Source organism: Camarhynchus parvulus, chromosome 26 (assembly GCF_901933205.1).
Source record: "Camarhynchus parvulus chromosome 26, STF_HiC, whole genome shotgun sequence".
In the NCBI taxonomy this organism is placed as follows: domain Eukaryota; kingdom Metazoa; phylum Chordata; class Aves; order Passeriformes; family Thraupidae; genus Camarhynchus; species Camarhynchus parvulus.
In genome coordinates, this window is record NC_044596.1 from 2,855,261 (window position 1) to 2,874,811 (window position 19,551).

The window sequence follows — 19,551 nt, forward strand, 5'->3', positions numbered from 1 at the left end:
GGAGCTGCCATGGCCCCGTGCCCAGCGCGGTGTCTGTGTCTCCCCAGCACTCCAACCCCGGCCACGCCGGGCCCTTCCCGGTGGTCTCAGTGCACAACACCACCATCAACCCCACCAGCCCCACCACGGCCACCATGGCCAGCGCCAACCGCGGCCCCACCAGCCCGTCCGTGTCGGCCATCGAGCTCATCCCGTCCGTCACCAACCCGGAGAACCTGCCCTCGCTGCCAGACATCCCCCCCATCCAGGTCAGTGCTGCTCCTCCTGCTCTGCTTCTGTGCTTAGGTACCAGGATTTGGTCATGGAATGGTGTAAAGTTGTAGAATTCAAACTCATTTCACCTCTAAAATATTGCAAAGAGTTCTTCGTCACCAACTCTGAGAACCTGCCCTCCCTGCAGGACATCCCCCCCATCCAGGTCAGCGCTGCTCCTCCTGCTCTGCTTTTGTGATTAGATGCCAGGATTTGGTCATGGAATGGTGTAGTTAAAGTTGTAGAATTGAAACTTATTTCACCTCTAAAATATTGCAAAAAGTTCTCCATCACCAACCCGGAGAACCTGTGTTCCCTCCTGAACATCCCCCCCCCCATCCAGGTCAGTGCTGCTTCTCCTTCTCTGGTTCTGTAGTTGGGTACCAGGATTTGGTTATGGAATGGTGTAATTAGCATTTAAAGTTGTAGAATCCAAACTCATTTAACCTCTAAAATATTGTAAAAAGTTCTCCATCACCAACTCTGAGAACCTGCCCAGGTTCTCATCCAGGTCAGTGCTGCTCCTCCTTCTCTGCTTTTGTGGTTAGGTGCCAGGATTTGGTCATGGAATGGTGTAATTAGCATTTAAAGTTGTAGAATTAAAATCTTCAGCCTTTCTCTTAGGCATTCATGTAGGGCTGACCTGCTCCACCTGATAACCTTTAGATTAACCATTTTTTAATGTGTCCTGTAGTAAAATTTACACTTTAATTAATCCCAGATCTGTGTTCACTTCCTTTCTTCCACAAGACCATCTTGTGGGAAGCTAGAATAATTAATGGTGATGTATTTTGAGTGCCCTGAATGGTGATTTATTCAGGGTTAAAGCTGCCTGGAGTTTCTCTTGGATGTTCCTAGAAGGAGGCACAGAGAGGACATGTCCCATTGTCCCACAGAGAGGGGACACAAGCTGAGGTAGATTTTGAAGTTCATTTGGAGAGGTGAAAAGCACAATGTAATGTACATGTGGAGGCAAATAAAATAAAAGTAATGTGTTTTCTGCAGGGAGGGGAGGAGGATGATGTCTTCATCTGAGAACAGGACCTTTGCATTGAAATGCCCCTGTAAAACCCAGGAGATTTGGTCACCATACAGGAAACAAAATCAGTTTGATCCAAGATAGTCTGCTGAAATGCCAGCTGCAACTTTGCAGCTCTTAAATGTTCAGGGCTGGTGTGTTCAGTGTCCTCAGGAGGCTGCAGGTCATTTTTAATGTGAGAATGGTGGGGAAGGAGGAATCCCATCTCACTGTGAGCAGCCTGCAGTGCTGAGGCTTTAGAACAAAACATTACCATGCAACTTGCAGGTGCACTGAAAATACAGAATTCTGCTGAGATACTCTTCTTTTTATACCTGTTCATGTAATAGCTGTTATGGATTTTAGTTGGGTTTAGTGGATAGGAGGTGTTAGTCCTTCAAACTGCTGGCACAGTCATTAAAACCCACTTGGAATGCAGTGTGTTTCAAACACATTATTGCATTTAACACATTTAAGCAGTTACAGCAACAGGGTCCCTGTTTCCTTGGGTTTAACAAGTACTAAAATCTGTTTGGAAAGTGAGTGGGAGATTTCCCATCATGTTAAGGAAGGACAAGGTTATGGCCTCCCTTAATATCTCAATTATGGAATAACTTCTGCAGCCTCAGAAATCTGGTATTTCATGACTAACACAGCACCATGTGTGTGACTGACACACTGAGCAGCTGGGAAGCAGAAAGTTTGCAGTGACCCTGTGTAAGTGCAGCCCAGGATCATACTGGTAAAAACCTCAAATTTAGGAGCTTTTGAAAAATGTTACTTGTTTGAAAGCTTGATTTCTGCATGAAAGTGATAAAAATATTTGCTGATTTCTTGAATCCTTGAAGGGAGAGGGAACAATTCCAGTAAAGATAGTGATCACAGTTTAAAGGTGTGAATGAGACCTCTCTAATTCAGGTTTTTTTGGTTTTTCTCCTTAGCTGGAAGATGCTGGTTCCAGTAGTTTAGATAATCTGCTAAGTAGGTACATCACAGGCAGCCACCTCCCCCCACAGCCTACCAGCACCATGAATCCCTCCCCAGGACCTTCAGCTCTGTCTCCAGGGTCATCAGGTAAATCTGATGGGTTTTTCTAGTTATTCCAGAATGTGATATGTATTTCTGGTGTTTAGGTTGAAAATAATTGCTTAGCATTTCCTGCCAGAAGGGAAGCAATGTTCTATTTAAAATTTGTTTTGCTCAGAAATAGATTCTTCCAGAAATTTAAATTTTACCCTCCTTTAGAGATGTCTTTATAGTAACAAACTGCCAGCACATGGATGCACTATTCCAGAGATATATATATGTGTATATTTATATATATATCCATATAGAGACACTTGTCAGGGTCATTCTGAGTAAAATTAATTAATGGTAGAGCTTTTCTTATGCACATGAACAAATTAAGTCACCAGTACCTAATGCTGAGGTAGTTGAACATTGAAAATGACCATTTTTATAAGTAAGAAAATTATTTCAGTCAATAAGAAGAAATCCTTCCCTGGAATTTCTGGCAGGCCCTGGCACAGAGTGCCCAGAGCAGCTGTGGCTGCCCCTGGATCCCTGGCAGTGCCCAAGGCCAGGCTGGATGGTGCTTGGAGCAGCCTGGGACAGTGGAAGGTGTTCCTGCCATAGCAGTGGTGGCACTGGATGGCATTTAAGGTCCTTTCCAACCCAAACCATTCTGGGATTTGATGTTTCTCTTGGTTTTCTCTACAAGACTTGTAAGATCCTTTCAATGAATGGGTGCAGCAGTTTGGCTTCCTGTGTTTCTCCAGACCTGCATGCAAACCATGCAGAGGCTGCTTTTTGACTTTATTGGTGGCTCTCAGTGCATAAAATTTGAGGGTGTAATGGTCTGAAGGCTTTAGCACTGTTTGGATTAGGTGAAGTAATTATTGAGACTCTAAGAACTGTGTGTTGTCACTTTTTATTTAATGTGATGTGCTGGATTTGTTGTGATCACAAGACTGAGAGAACAGCTGGCTTAGGTGACTTGGTAAATTGGGATATTCCTGCAGCATTTCTGGGGTTCCTCAGGATTAGTCAGTGAATGTAAACTTGTGCCAGATCACCTTCTGTGCTGCTTCTTTGCAGGTTTATCCAACTCCCACACTCCTGTGAGGCCCCCCAGCACCTCCAGCACAGGCAGCAGAGGAAGGTGAGTGTCACATGAACACTGTCAGGCTAAAAAAATCAGACATGAATAATTCCAGAAAAGAATTGGCAATTGGCAAATTGTGCTTTATCATAACTGTGACTGAGGAATGGAAGAATGCTTACATGAAGATTTATATTTTTATTTTTTTTCCTGTACTATGATTCTCCTGTGTCTTGTAAACTGTTGTAAATGTGCTGACACCGTTTGCCTTTCTTTTGGGAAACAGTTACCTGAATTTCTTTGCCCTGTTGATTTATCCTCATATTTATCTCATGATGTGCTGATATCTCTGCAGCTGTGGCTCCTCAGGCAGGACTGCTGACAAAACTGGCATTGGCTTCAAGGCTGACCAGGTGAAAGTAAAGCAAGAGCCAGGCACAGAGGAAGAGATCTGCAGCTTCTCAGGAACAGTAAAGCAGGAAAAAACAGAGGATGGCAGAAGGAGTGCTTGCATGGTAAAGTTAGTTTATGCTCAGTGTTTTCCTGGCAGCATGTTTAAGAATTTAGAAAGGAAAGAAAAAAAAAAAAAGCATTTTTACTCTGAAGCTTCATTCTAAGAGGTATTTTCTCCCTGATAATGCTCTGCCAGGCACAGAGTGGCCTCTAATGTAAATTTTATCATTAATGATTGAAATTAAGTGTAATAGAGTGTATTTGCTGCTTTTAATCCCTAATTGTTAAAAACTGTGAGTCACCCATTGATTGTAGACCTTCCCACATAGGTAATTGCATTCAGGAAACCTCCAGTCAGTCAAAAGTTCTTAGACCAAAGTATAAATCAAATAATTAGCAAATGAATATTTTTCAGTGTTTCCCAGCTATGCTTGATTGAACAGGATTGTGTACAGGGAGCAGGATAGTGGAGTTGAGGATTTTTCCTAATGACAATCAAGTTGTCATTAACAGCTTTTAATGACTTAGTGTGTTTGGCTTGTTACATCATTTCTCTTGTTATGTATCAGAAGAAATGAGAGTGTTCTACAAAGAAAGGACTTGTGGAAAAGCACTTTTCAGTACTGTGTGCAACTCAGCTCTTCCTCATGGTTTTTGGGATGTGAGCATGGTGCCTTTGAATGGTGGGAGGATTTTGAAGATCCTGCTGGAAAATCAACTGATTTCCCATGTGCTGCTTTCATTCCAGCTCAGCAGCCCCGAGAGCAGCTTGACACCACCACTATCCACTAACCTACACCTGGAGAGTGAACTGGAAGCTTTGGGAAGCCTGGAAAACCACGTGAAGACAGAGCCAGCAGATCTGAGTGAGAGCTGCAAGCAGTCTGGGCACAGCCTGGTGAACGGGAAATCGCCCGTGCGCAGCCTCATGCACCGCTCGGCCCGGGTGGCAGGAGAGGGCAACAACAAGGATGACGACCCCAACGAGGACTGGTGTGCTGTGTGCCAGAATGGGGGGGACCTGCTGTGCTGTGAGAAGTGCCCCAAGGTGTTCCACCTCACCTGCCACGTCCCCACGCTCCTCAGCTTCCCCAGGTACCCCCAGCAGCGTTGCAGGGGTGGGCTGAGGTTGGGCACAGAACCCAAAGTGGTGTTTCCTCCAAAATCAGCTTGTTCTGGCTGGTTTCTTATACTGCAAAAATATTATATTCTTATACTACAAAAATACGATATTTCCAAGGCCTTGCCTGAGTTATTTATGTGTAGCTGATTGTCAGGAACCAGGACATCCCTCTGGCTGTCCTGAGCAGCCAAGACCCCTGCCAGGGGGCTCAGAGCCCAAAACACCTGTGGGTTTGATTATGACCCATGGAGCAAATTACCAACCTTAGATGAAGATCTGCAAGCCATGACAAATTAAGTAGAATGATTGTGAATTTACCACAAAGTGAAAAAGTAGATTTTGGGGTTTCTAGAATGGGGGTTCAAGGGGCAAGATGAAGGGATCTGGGCATGTCCAGCCTTTCTCCTTCTTTTTCTTGGCCTCCATCTTCTGGGTGATGTTGGCACTCATGGATTGGTTTAGAGTAGGAGCTCACTGTCTAACACAGGTGATTGGTATTGGAAAGTTATTGTAAACATTGTACATGTAGTTTTTAGTATAAAAAGATAACACTTCCCTGGGGGCAGGCAGAGTGCCTGGAACTGTCCTGCTGGAAGGACCTCAGCTGGACAGGAGAAAGAATTTTATAGATAAGATACAATAAACAACCTTGAGACTGAGAAATGAAGAGCCCTGACTCTTTCTTGAAGCGCCAGGCTGGGGAAAGAGACTTTCTAACTTATATCAGGGTCACTGACCTGCTAGAGACCCTGACAGCTGATCAGTGTTTATCTGGTAACAGAATCCTGTTCTGTTTATCTGTTTGTGTAAAGTCTCACAATGCAATTCTGTTGTGTAAAGTTCATTTTAAGGCAAGGTGAGAAGGGTGTGCTATAAAATAATACTTTATAAAGTATTAAAGTATCATATGAGGGCAGGAAAAATGGCCTTGACTGGCAGAATTATTGTGAGCCTTAAGGGTCATTCCTTAGATTTGGGTATCCAAGTCTTTACTGCAGTAGAATGTGAATCTTTGAGTGAGTAAAAACTATTTGTAGTCATCACTGATGAGAATTTATCCCTGGATGTCTGGAATAATTGTGTTTTTCTCTTTAGTGGAGAGTGGATATGTACATTTTGCAGAGACCTGAGCAAACCTGAAGTGGAATATGATTGTGACAATTCCCAGCACAGCAAGAAAGGCAAGACAGCACAAGGCCTGAGTCCTGTGGACCAAAGGGTGGGTGTCAAACCTGCAGGAATCTGCTTCCCAGGAGAAAGCATTCTCACATCAGCTGCCCCTCACTGACTGGAGATGGTTTTGCTTTGGCTGAAGCAAATTAAATGTAGTTATGGTTTTGCAAAGCAACCCAAATGAGATTTTTCCTGCTGTGGCCACATCTCCAGGTGTTGGTGACTGTGGGAGTGCCCCAGTGCCCTGGGACTGTAATCACTGAGGAGCTAAAATTCAGCATGAACACAAATTCTGTATTTAAATGCATCATTTAACATGCACTTGATTAAAAGTCCTTTGCATTTAGCATTGGTGTCATCTTCATAAAATATTTCTGGGAGCTTGGTGTGTTGAAGTGCATTCTGTGAGAGGTGCTGGGAGTGTTCAGGTGCATTCTTAGGGAATTTTAATGATCTTGACAATCAGAATTATTTTTAGCTTCATCAGTCAGCCTCTGTGTAGTGTTAGGAGTATCATCAAATCAAATTCCTTTAAAGGAATTACAAGCAAAGCAAGGAAAAATATTTCAACAAGGACTTTATAGAAACACTGGCTCTGCTTTCACTTTGTTCAGTTTTGTCTTGTGGGGAAATGTCTGCAGCTCAGTCCTTTCCTGTTACCTGTGGTTGTGATTGGACAAAAGCTGTAAAAGTGGTTGTAGTTGGTATTTTATTTTTTAATTTGCAGTATATTAGCATGTCTCTCCATGCTTGACTTCAGCCCTAAGCTTTTGGTTAGGAGGGAGAAAACAAAGAGGAAATTTGTGAACAGTAAATGGGTCTCAATTCTGCCCTCCTAAGAACTTTACCTATTTTAATCAATTTGAGGGGATTGCATTTAATTTTTTTAGTACTAAGCTGTTAAAGTACAAGCCTATTTAAAGTGTGGAGGTATGAATTTCTGGTCTAGGGATAAATTAAGAATATTAATCTGACCCTGTTTGTTTCTTTCTAAGAAATGTGAACGCCTCCTGCTTTACCTGTACTGCCACGAGCTGAGCATTGAGTTCCAAGAGCCAGTCCCAGCCTCGGTGAGTGTCCTGAAAAAAACCTTGGGGATTTCTGTGTGGTGTAACAGCCCTGAGAGTGTGGAGCTGAATTTGGGAAGGAACTGACTGCTTTCACCAGGATCAGTCTGAAAATTCTGGCAATCATCCAGCATTTCATGGGGCTGAGAGGGAGAGCAGCTGATTCTGGAGCTGCTCCAGGCAGATGCTTCACTCCCAGTATCAAACCTAGATATTTAAAAATACTTCCAATTAGCAGTTATTGAATTGGAACAAGATGTCTCAGGCTACCCATGAAACTCAAAATGCTTTAGGAGGGTTTTTTGTCTCTTTTTGGACAAACTTGTGAATGAGAGGAGGGAATAAACTGCTTTGACTCTTGTGTTTTCAGCTGTAAAAGAAGTAATGAAAAGCTTTTGTGGTGCTGTGAGAGACACTGAAGGTTAGAAAGAATCCCAGAGTGGTTTGGGTTGGAAAGGACCTTAAATCCCATCCAGTCCCACCCCTACCAGGGGCAGGGACATTTTTCACTGTCCCAGGTTGTTCCAAGCCCCATCCAGCCTGGCCTTGGGCACTGCCAGGGCTCCAAGGGCAGCCACAGCTGTGCCAGGGCCTGCCCACCCTCAAAGGGAAGGATTTCTGCCCAATATCCAACCTAAATCTACCCCCCTTCAATTTAAAACCAATCCCCCTTGTCCTGTCACTCCATACTCTTACAAAGAACTTTACTGAAAGTTCAGATTGAGGAAAGGAAATTTTTCTGCTTTGCTGAAGGTGCCTGAAATGAGATAAGGGATTGACACCTTCAGTGTGGAAATTCAGCTGTGAGCTCTGTAGCCATTCAGTGCTAAATCACTGTTGTTTTTTTTACAGATACCAAACTATTATAAAATCATAAAGAAACCCATGGATTTATCCACGGTGAAGAAGAAACTGCAGAAGAAACATTCCCAACACTACCAGACCCCCGAGGACTTCGTGGCCGACGTCCGGCTGATCTTCAAGAACTGTGAAAGGTTTAATGAAGTATGTTAACTTCCAATCTGAGCACCATCTGTCCTTTCAATGAAGATTTATTTCAACCTGGTTGTGCAGCTTCTCCCATGAAAAGCTCTGCTTCCAGCTGTAACTGCTGCTTTTGGAGCAGATGCTGAATCAGATACTTAAAAACCCGACCAAACTCAAGGCAATTGCAGAATAACTTCTCATTTTTAATTAAATTGGGAGAGCAGAGGGAACTATTAAAATGCATTCAGTGGTCTCTGTGAGTGAGGAGCAGGGTGACCTGGTTACTGTGCATCAGATTGATTTTAGAAGTGCTTAGGAAGTGCCATAAAGACAACCAAAGAGTCCTTAAAAGTGTCTCAAGCTGCCCAGGTAATTGGTTTACACTCGTGGAACAGGTGGAATCTGTTGAGAAACTTCCTCTACTGAGGAGAAATCTGCCTTTCTGAAGTTGTTCTGGTTTTAGTACCTCACACAAATGGATCCAACAAAACTTTGTGGCCATTATGGCTTTTATTAACCTTCCTGCTTGAACCCCTTGGTAGTTGGGCTCTCATAAAAATCAGTTTTCAGTGGATAACTTGGGTATGGGGTCATATTTTTTACTAATTTTGCAATGATCCCATCTCATAATGAAATATCCCTTACACCTGAAATGTGACTTGGGGAGATAAATGACCTGAATGTTACTGCTAGTTAGCAATGGAAAAAAGAATCTGAATATATTTAAAAAAAACAAAGGTGATATTGTGCTGAAACTGAGCAGGAGCTAAGGGGGTTCCTAATCTTTGAGATGCTTTAAAGCAAGAATGACAAAAGGCATCACAGGGAATGGCTTTCTTCTGACCTTAAAATGCAGAAAGCAGCCAATATTTTTATTTCTCTGCAAAATGTAACCTGGACTTGCAGTGTTTGGGCTGCATTTCTGGCCCTGTGCAGAAGGAAACTGAAGGAACTGCACAAAGCTGCAATTAAAACCTCCCTGGGAAAAATCAGGGTCAATGATGTGATGCTGGAACTGCTCACAAGCATTTGGGATTTTGACAGCCCTGACTCCTTTATGTCCCTGCATTAGAGGAGGTTCATGAGGTAATTTAATTATGTGAACTTCTCAATCAGGGGAATTAATGAAGCATCCACTCTAGAGGAAAACATGCTGCAGCTCTTAGAGAGCAGAGTACAACAAGGGAGGAAGGACTGAAGGTTGTGGTGATTTTTAAACTTTTTTAAAAAAGAAAAAAAATGTGTTTCAGCTTTCCTGGCTCATGGCAAAAGTTGAGTCACTCTGACCTCTCACAGCAGCATCATGTCGAGTGCCTCTAAGCCAAATGCTTTTCCAAAGCAGAAATCCCAGTGGGGTAATCCCCAGGAAATCTCCTGGAGCTCCTCCCTCCAAAGGAGAATTCCCCACAATCACGTCCAGGCATTTCCAGTTTATTGTGAGGAAAGCAGTCATGAGTAGAAAATGGCTGGGAGCCACTTGTACAAAAGTTGTGTGTTCTGTTGAAGGTTTATTTACCTCCTAAGACTGTTTTAAACCTGCTGCCTAAGTTTGGGAACTAAAGCTAACAAACCATAACAAACTGTGTCGTTGTTATGGCTGACTTTAGTCATCCAATCCTGTGCGATCTCGTAACTTTAGAAAGGATTATAATTTCATTTTTTTTGACTCTGGTATCCTTTTTAGATGATGAAAGTTGTTCAAGTTTATGCAGAAACACAAGAGATTAATTTGAAGGTAAGCGTTTCAGACCATGCACACTTGGTGAAGGGATGTGCATTTCCAACAGGTGAATATTCCTGTCTTCTTTTGTCCACAGGCTGATTCAGAAGTAGCACAGGCAGGGAAGGCAGTTGCATTGTACTTTGAAGATAAACTTACAGAGATCTACTCAGACAGGACCTTCCAGCCTTTGCCTGAATTTGAGCAGGAAGAGGATGATGGTGAAATAACTGAGGACTCCGATGAAGATTTTATACAACCACGTAGAAAACGCCTAAAATCAGATGAGAGACCAGTGCATATAAAGTAATCTAATGATATGGACCTAAAATTTATTGTAAAAACTGTTATTTAAGTGTTCCTGGAATATTATCATGCCTACAGTGGCCATCTTGCAGAAGCTGATAGCTTTTTAAACAGTATTAGATAACAAAAAACACTTGTACAGAAAAACATTCGCATCAAAAGGGGAAAAAAACCTGTATTGTAAATTTTTGGTGGTTTGTATTTTTTTTTCCTTGATTACTTGCTATATTTTTTCTTTTCCTGATGGAGGGGACACACTCATGCTGGTCTCACAGACAGAGGTGGAGGAATGTTGAAGAGAAGCAGATTTGATAGGAGATGTTCCATGTACAGATAAGACTGTAGTGACACGACCTGCAGGACTGGACCCGCTCAGTGACTGTGTCTTGCATTCCACTGCAGTGTAAACTGTGAGCAGAGCTCCTGAAATCCCCTCTGTGTCCACTCAAGTGTGTGTTGGTCGTTGCTTTGATCATCTCATTGAAGCAGGACTGTGAATAACTGAATCTTCTGTGTCCATCCAACTGTTGACATTTTGCTTTCTTTACTCCATTTCATGTATAGCAAAAGGAAGAAGAAAGAAAAATCATTAAACTGTTCTGAATGGGCGAGTGCAGGAATGGGAGGCAGATGAAAGGCTAAGCTGGTGGCTCCAACCCCTTTCAGTAGGACAAGGTGTATTTATTAAACTCCTGTACCCAGAACATTTTAATGGCATCCATGGCAGAAGTCTCAGCGTTGTCATCTGTCCCTGACCCCCTGACGAGGCAGAATGTTCTCTCCAGTGTTCATTCTCTACTTTTCTGTACTTAAAATATAGACTGAAGAGGTAATAACTGGTTGGGGTGTTTTTCCAGTCTTCCTAAATATCAGTTTCTAATAGACCACTCGGCAAACAATAACCTATTAACTACCAAATGTGTAAAATTTCCTGTATTCACTTTGTCTTATTTGTAAATAGTGAATTGAGATTTCTTGCAGGTCAGCAACATTTGCTGAACTGTTTTTAAGCTAATATGTATTCTTATTGATTGTTCCTATCAAGAAAAGATTTGTAATATATGCTATTTCTAACATTGCATTCATTTTGAGGTTCTGTCTTATTTTTCTTAGAGTATTTCTCAGAACTTTCTTCAGAAGCAGCTTGTGAGGGGAATGTGCAGGAAGATTGGAATCAGTCTGAGTTTGGGTTGCCTGTCCATCCATTGAACAAAGCACTTGCACAGGGTTTGGCCTTGAGTGGTTTTTGGTCAAAGAGTGAGAACAGAACAATTTCCCAATTCCCTCAGTAACCCCCGGGGCACCTCTGTAGTGCCTTCTCTTGCACTGCCTCCATCCCAGCATTCCTGGTTAGAAATCATGGAATCACAAGGAGTTACAGCTCCAGAAGTTGTTTTTTTTTACTGACACAAGTCAGTACTAGAAATAAATACAATTTCTGGCCTTCATATTGATCTTGTTAAAGGAAGTTGAAGAATTCATGGAACCAATGAGCTCGAGATGGCAGACTCTGAGTTTGCCATGGTTTGTGTGGATCCAGCAATTCTGTGGGAGATCCCTGGGGGTTTGGTGTGCTCAGCACAACAATTCCTGTGACATTGTCCACGCTTTACCATCATGGTAAAGAGAAATATGTTAGCACAATATCAAATTGAGAAATGCTCTCAGCAGTTTTTATGCAAATCACTGCAGATTTGGTTTCTTTTATAAGAACCAGGTCTGTGTACCTTGGGATTCTCCCTCTTGCAATAAATGAGAGGACTGAAGATGTTTTTCACTTCCAGCCCACTTCTTCACTCAAATGTTACACTTCAAACTCAAACTGGTTGTTTCATTAAATTTCTTAGACATGAACAGTGCTGTTTTAAGTTTATTTTTTACCAGTTTGTATGTGAAAGGAAAAGGAATTTCACTTCAACATATTAAATTGACAAAGAGCAACAACTTTGCCTGTGGAAAAGCTGATGTGTGAATAGGACACTGGTAGTGACAAGGGATCATTTCATGGCTCTGTGTATTGCCTATTTATGCATTTCTAGTTTCTCAGCTTCATTTTGCAAAAGGAATATTATTAAAATTATCATGAAAATAAGATTCTGTGAACTCTCTTCACTCGGGCCTCTTGTTTTTGTGGCACTTTGGTACCTTCAGGCCTCACCTTTTGAGCTCTTCCCTGAGCAGCAGCTGGGAATTGGATCCTGCAGAGACCTTGGGGATGAGCCAGAGTGTGGGATGGACATGGGGGATCCCAGATGGAGCTCAGGGGAGCCCAGCAGAGGACAGGAGGATCCCAGCAGAGCTCAGGGGAGCCCAGCATAGGACAGGGGGATCCCCAGATGGAGTTCAGGAGATCCCAGGTGGAGTTCAGGGGATCCCAGCAGAGCTCAGGGGATCCCAGGTGGAGCCCAGTGGGAAGGACTCACCCCAAACCCTCCAGAGAAGCTCGTGTCCCCCGGCTGCTGCAGGACCAGGACTCTCTGCTCCCCACCCAGACCCCAGAGCAGTTCCCAGTGTTTTGGGACAGCCTTTCCTTTGAGGTGGCCTCTCCAACACTTCACTGCAAGTGGAGAATTGGCCAGCTCGTGCTCAGCATCATCTGCACACCAGGAGTGCAGCTGAGCTGGACCTTGCTGAGCCTGAGTTCTTCCCTTGCACAGACCCCAGTGGCCCTCCAGAACTGCTCCTCAGTGCTCATAGGATTATGTGGAATCTTGAACGTGTGCAAGAAATCTCAAGTGTTTCTTTTATACAAGGAAACAAAACATTCCCTTCTTCTTCCCCTTCATTTTTGAACTCCCAAAGCAGCAATTCAGTGATTGTTTTGAAAGCAGCAAAGTTCTGTTTGAAATTGTTTGAAAGGTTAGATAAGGTCTGCTAATCCCTTCCCTGATCCTGTAGTCTGGGTGTTCATCACAGAGCTGGGAAGGGTTTGCTCAGTGGAAACAATTTTTGGTGTAACTCATTAGTGGGTTTGTATTAATGAGCCACATTAATTCTCTGGGCATCTTCTCCATGCCAGCTGCTGGGTGTGCAGTGTGTCAGTGGCTTTACCTGGGGAAATCAGAGCACAGATTATTACATCAGGAAATCTGTAAAATTGGGGTGGCAGGAGGAATCTGACACTTGGTGCAACTCTGCTCTCTTTTAAAATACTCCCAAAATTTTTTGTCTTCATTTTGGCTGAGAATTTTTGTTGTCCCTGAAGTTTTAAGTTAATCCAAAGAAGGAAAAGGCAATTTGAAATGAGAGTGCAAAGTGCCCAGCTGTCCTGCCATGGATTCCTGGTGATGAGAGGGAATTCAACAGCTAAATGGGCTCAGGGCTGTTATTCAGCTGTGCCCTGGAATTAAATGGCCTAGATCACAATAAAGCAGAGCTATTATTCAAAAAAGGGGATTTCCCCAACTTCTGCGAACAAAAATGCTCAGTTAAGTGTGGAGAGGTTGTTCCTCAGTGGGGAATGTCACTGTGGCACTTTGCTGTGACACTCTTCATGCTGAATCAAACATTTCAAGTGACTGGAAAACTCCCTAAAATGAGCCCAAATTTCTGGTTTATCACCTGGAAAAGTTTAGGTTATTGCAGCAGTATTTTAAATCTGTTTGTGTAGTGTACTGGGAATTAGCTTTTCCCAGTTGGCTTTTCCTTGTTTTTCTCTCTTCCTCAGAAAAAAGCAATAAAACTGCTTTGTCATTTGCCTGCCAGCATGACAGGAATCCTTTCCTTAGGATAACGATTTTATAGGGAAGTTTGTATGCAAATTACAAAGCCTAGCTTTTAAAAACAAAGTCTGCAGCAGTTCCTGACAATATAGAGTGTGGCATTTTATTTTAAAAAGCTGGGGAAAGTTTCATATTTTTTTAAGAAGTAGCTGTTTGAGCAAATAATGGAGGTACTTTTTTAAAATAAAAATGTAAATGCCACAGTTTACACAGATGGCACATATGGATTGTATCTTTGGGTATGGTGATTTATTTTGTCTTCTCAAAGTGTGTGTGCAGTAACTCTTCCATCTACTTCCACTTGGCTTATGGGGATCCTTTTTTCTGTGCTTTCTGATGCACCAGGATTGAAGCAGCTTTCCAAAATCGCAGTTAATTTGGGAACCTTTATTATAAGTGGACTGTGAGATGTATGAAATGCAGTTTGGGCCTTTTCTGTGGGGTGAAATCACAGCTGGAGGCTGCTGGCTTGAGAATGAATGGGATTTCTACAAAGAGAGGTACTGGAATATTTTGTAAGCTGGACTTGGGCAGGATTCAGTCTGGAGTGAGCTCCCCTGCACATCTGTGCTCATCTGCACTGGGGGATTTTTAGGCTCAGAACACCAGGACACCTGTAAATAATCCTATACAGATTTGTGCAGTGCAAAGCTTGTTGTACATGTAAACATTCTCCTGGAAGGGTTAAATCATGGCATTCTTTGATTCTTCAATTATTTCCTGCTTCCAGTACTGGAGCTGGCTCATTTTGCACATAATAAACTTGCCTCATCTTTTAATATGATTCTTCAAAAAAAAAAAACCAAGTGCTGTTTCTGTGATATTGTATTATCTGAATCATCCTATTTAACTTTTTCTTTTTTTAAAAAAAGAGTTATTGTTTCAAATTGTTCTGTTCCTGTGTTTTTTGCTGGTGTGTAATTAAAATCAAATTTTTCTTTCCCTGGTTATTTAATACTTTAGCTGCCTGTAAATATTTCTTGTTAAGTGCTCTGGAATGTGCTGTAGAAGTTGTATTAGCTCAGTTTAAAGCATTGTTTGGAACCCATTTTGGTTGGTTATTTCTATTAAATTAGAAAAATCATTCTTTCAATTTGAGTTTCTTTCTTGCACATCATCAGACACGGATCCACACCTGGCACAAGACTTTCCTGACAACACCTGCAGTGTGGAAATAGGGGGAAATTTGGGCTGCAGGAGCCTAGGTGAGCTAGGCTGAGGCTGCAAAAAATGTCACATTTATCACATTTGTCATAAATGTCACATTTGTGATTTGTCACATTTATCTACACCTGGGCATGGGACACAAGGGCTGGGAGGTCTCTGGAGCTTTTGCATGCAGTGAAAAGCTGCACAAATGGAATTCTGCTGTGTTCTCTCACCTGGAGCTGCTGGATGCGCCTTGAGCTGCTCCCACTGCTGGTAAATCCCAATTTTTGTGTGGATGTTGCTACTGGAGCCGTGTCCTGACTTCCTGCTCTGAACCAGAGCTAGAACTGAGCTTTGCAGGTCTTGGGCTGGGCTGGGCTCAGCTCAGCAGCTGGAGCAGGGACTGCTGTGCCAGGAGCCAGGAATGATTGCAGCTCCTGCACTGAGCACAGACCTGCCAGGAGGAAGGGGACTGAGTTTACACCTGTGAAAAACAGGATAAAGAATTTTTGTAAAGTTTAATAATGGATAAAATAAGGGACAAAAATCCAGTGTTGAATTATATCCTTTTCTGACCCCAGCTGAGAGGTGTTTTAAAAAACTTTTATTCTATTTTTAGTCTTCTAAACCATCAAAGAAGTTTTTTCTGTTCAAGAGAGAGGGGGAAATGTGGCAAATGGATTTGTAGAAAATTCTCCAAACCTGACAGAAGGCTGACACAGAGTGCATCTGTATGCAAACACTGAGATAAGAAATGCTGGCTTAGAAATGCCATGGAACGATACAGACATTATCGAGAGAGAAATGGAGCTGGAAACAAGTTTCAAAAATTTTCTACAAATCCACTTCCAACAGCCAAAGAACACACAGGTACATACAGACAGTGTTATCCTTATAACATCACATGCAGATTCATGTGTTTCATGCATTATTGTTTGAATTTCAAACATTCTTGTGAACTTTCTGATGTTTTGGGAACTCCTTTGTTTGACTTCTTCACACTGAATGACGTCCTGGGTGTCAGGTCAATATATTTTATTTCTTCTTGTGCCTGCATCCTGCTGTTTCACATCCTCTGCTAAGGATTCAGTGTGTCCTCCTTAATTTGAATGTGGTATTCTCAAATTGTCCTCAAATTTAACTTGGTATTCTCTAATTGTCCTCCAGTGCTCTGCTTTGTGTCACAGTTACCACTTGGACAGGTTGGTCAGTGGATGGCCTTACACTGGTTTTAGTTTCACAAAAGCCTTTTTTATAAAATCTTATATTTTGCTAAGGTCTGAAATACAATACACTCATCACACTATTATTTCCATAAGCAATACTTAGATATTATATTCATTACACTACTATTTCTATGAGCAACACAGTGCATACTTAAGCTGAAATATATTATATTATATTATATTATATTATATTATATTATATTATATTATATTAATTATATTATATTATATTATATTATATTATATCACATTATATTATATTATATCATACCATATCATATCATACCATATCATATCATACCATATCATATCATACCATATCACATCATATTATATATTATTTTTAACTGGTACTATTTCTAAATATTTATAATCACTAACAACATGCAAAATCTAATACATAAATGTGAGAGCCAACATTATCTGGCCATTTTTCACACACCTCAGCTAAAGTTCCCTTGGAATAATTTCTCTTCAGCCAGTGAGGAAGAGCTCTGGTACCCTGGAATGCCTCCCAGCCTGGGGGTGGGTCTGAACTTCCAAACCCAGCTGAAGGCTCTGATCCAGGCAGGTCTGTTATGTACCAGTAGCTCCCTTCAGGCTCATAACCAACTCCAATTTTTCTCTCACTCTGTGTTTATTCTTGGAGTGCCTGAGGTGGCTGAGTGTCACAGGGGCTCCTTGATGAGAGCTGTGTTCCAGGAAAAGGTTCAGTGAGCTTCACTGGAGCTTCTGTTCTTGCTGAAACAAAGCACACCTGCATTCTCTGCTGCACCTGCTGGGCTCTGCTCCCTGCCCAGGGGAATGCATCAAATGAAAACCTTCGGAGTCCCTCAGAGAGAGAAAGGAATGAAATGGAACCTTCAGAGAAACTGAAATATATCAAGCCACACAGACATGAAGCAGGAGTGTAAGTTTTAGTTTTAAATAAGTAGGAATATATCTTAAGTGCCTTAAGATACTGTGGTAGACAGTAAAAGCCCTAAAGTTCAGTAATGTTACCCTTCACAAAATTAACTTAGCTCCAGACATAACAAAAACATAGCAGAACATTGCTTGCATTTCTAGATAGAACAGATAGAACCACTTGAATGAACAGATAGAACGATTTGAATGAACAGATAGAACCATTTGAATGAACAGATAGAACTATTTGTATACATTTTGGCTAAGAACAGACACTGCTTTCTCACATTGGAATTAAGCTCAGATAGGTGTAAGAAGAATGTTGTAGAATCACGTTTTTAGCTGAATGGATGATTTATGAATAAAATCCCCCTGTATTGGGGTAAAAAATAAAAGGTGGTAGCAGCTTCTGCTGCTTCTGCTCAGAACATCAGGGCTCTATGGCAGAAAACTTAGGTTTTTTTAGCCCAGATTTAATAATCTGAACTCCTCGCCTTCGAGGCTGATGTATTCCTGCAATAAACAACTTTACACCAACCAACAACTGCTCCTGTCTCTTTGCAGACCCATTGGTTTGCACCTGAACCGTGGCACTTTCAGGCCAAACCCTGGCAGCACAGCTGGTACTGGCTCTGCATGGGCATGAGGGGTGGGAGTGCCCTGCTCAGCCTCCCTGGAGCTGCCAGAGCAGCAGTGAGGATCCTGATGCCTTGTGAAGACTGAGTTAGAAAGGAGACTGGACAGAGCTAAAGAATAAAGCAGGGATTTATTAAAAGGATTTCCTCAATGGATCCACCTTGGGCAGCACCAGAGCCCAGCCAGGACTACACCCAAGGTGAACCAAAATGGTCACAAAATGAGCCCAGGATGAACGAAAATGGTCACAAAATGAACCCAGGATGAACCCAAATGGTCACAAAAATGAACCCAAGATGAACCTAAATGGTCACAAAATCCATGACCAGTCACGGGGTCTCACACTTTTATAAGTTCTGCTCCATTTGCATATTGAAGTTAACTGTCCAATTACAGCTCCAGCCCATGAAGTCCCATCCTTGTTTTTCTCTCTCCAGCCCACGTTGTTTGTGCTCTTGGGCCTGAGATTTGGATCATTTGTCCTTGGTCCCCAGCTAGAGAAGGAATTGTTTTGCCTTCTTGCTCTGTGCACAGAGCTCGCCATCCTCTTGTGTGAAGCCCAGACCCACACACTAAAGCAGCACAGAGCTAAACCCGAGGCATCAAGGTCTCAGGAGGGGGTTTGTTTCTCTTTGCCAGGTGCTGCCTGGCTGTGTCCAGAGCACTCCCAGCTCCACCAGCCCATCTGCTGCAGCCCTGCCAGCCCATCTGCTGCAGCTCTTTGGGTGGCTGCAGTTGGCCTTTGTGGCTGGGCTGGCATCTGGCATTTGCAGCTCCTCTGTTTGACTCCGCTCAGGCTTGCTTGGATTTTCTGTCTCTTAATGCCCTGGGTTTAGTTCTCCTGGCTTTAATTAATTCTCCTGGCTTGCTCCAGTGACACTGAGCAGTTCACCCCATCATACAGTTGCCAATTTTCATTTCAACCCAGGGTGAAAAATCCCATCCCAAAATCCTACCAAGGATTAGAAACGGCTGCTAAACTGTTCAACCCCTTGCTGCTATTGTAGAATTCACATCTGTTACAGAATCCCACAATGGTTTGGGTTGGAAAAGGCTTTAAACTCATCCAGTTCTACCCTGCCATGGCAGGGACACCTCCCACTGTCCCATCTTGCTCCAAGCCCTGTCCAGCCTGGCCTGGGACACTTCCAGGGTGTGGATATCTCTGTAGACACAGATGATTTTGGAGTTACTGCTGTCTGAGGGTTGAGATGATGAGTCTGGATCTCCTCCAGAGCACTGGCCTTCCTTCCCCTGATTTATCTCCCTCCCCATGTGAGCTCTGGATCACTCCAGCGCCTAAACAGACTCACAGGGGCTGAACTGCACTCCTGACTGTTCCTGTGTCCTTTGCTCAGTGTTGGTGGAGCAGATGGAGCAGAACAAAGCACTTAAGGCTGAGCAAACAGCTCTTGGCCAAATTACCTTCCACTGCTTCCCATGGGCTGCAGCACAGCGCTGGCTGATCTCCACCTGGGTTAATGCTTAGGAACCAGGATAATGTCTGCTAAATTAGCAGGGTTTAAAACCAGAGATATAAACTCCTGCTCCTCTCATTGACACATCAGATGAGCACGTTCAGCACAGAACCTCAGTGAGCAGATGGCACAAGGCTGGGTGACAGCGGCTGGGGGTGCTGGGGGACCCCTCACCAAGGGGCAGGCAGAGTGTGCCGGGCTGTATCTGCTGCTTCATCCTGGCACTGATGTTCA

At 42.8% G+C, this 19,551-nt stretch overlaps 1 protein-coding gene across 1 annotated transcript in view; it reads left to right on the forward strand.

Moving 5' to 3' along the window:
• The window catches only part of TRIM33 (tripartite motif containing 33), a 42,965-nt gene extending 30,674 nt beyond the window's left edge, over window positions 1–12,291 (forward strand). The window contains exons 11-20 of the mRNA XM_030965620.1: window positions 48–248; window positions 2,212–2,344; window positions 3,368–3,431; window positions 3,727–3,886; window positions 4,573–4,919; window positions 6,043–6,166; window positions 7,116–7,190; window positions 8,040–8,192; window positions 9,859–9,909; window positions 9,992–12,291. Coding sequence (XP_030821480.1) covers window positions 48–248; window positions 2,212–2,344; window positions 3,368–3,431; window positions 3,727–3,886; window positions 4,573–4,919; window positions 6,043–6,166; window positions 7,116–7,190; window positions 8,040–8,192; window positions 9,859–9,909; window positions 9,992–10,204 — 1,521 coding nt within the window. The 3' untranslated portion in view covers window positions 10,205–12,291. The remainder of the gene's footprint in view (window positions 1–47; window positions 249–2,211; window positions 2,345–3,367; window positions 3,432–3,726; window positions 3,887–4,572; window positions 4,920–6,042; window positions 6,167–7,115; window positions 7,191–8,039; window positions 8,193–9,858; window positions 9,910–9,991) is intronic.
• The last annotated feature ends 7,260 nt before the right edge of the window (window positions 12,292–19,551 follow it).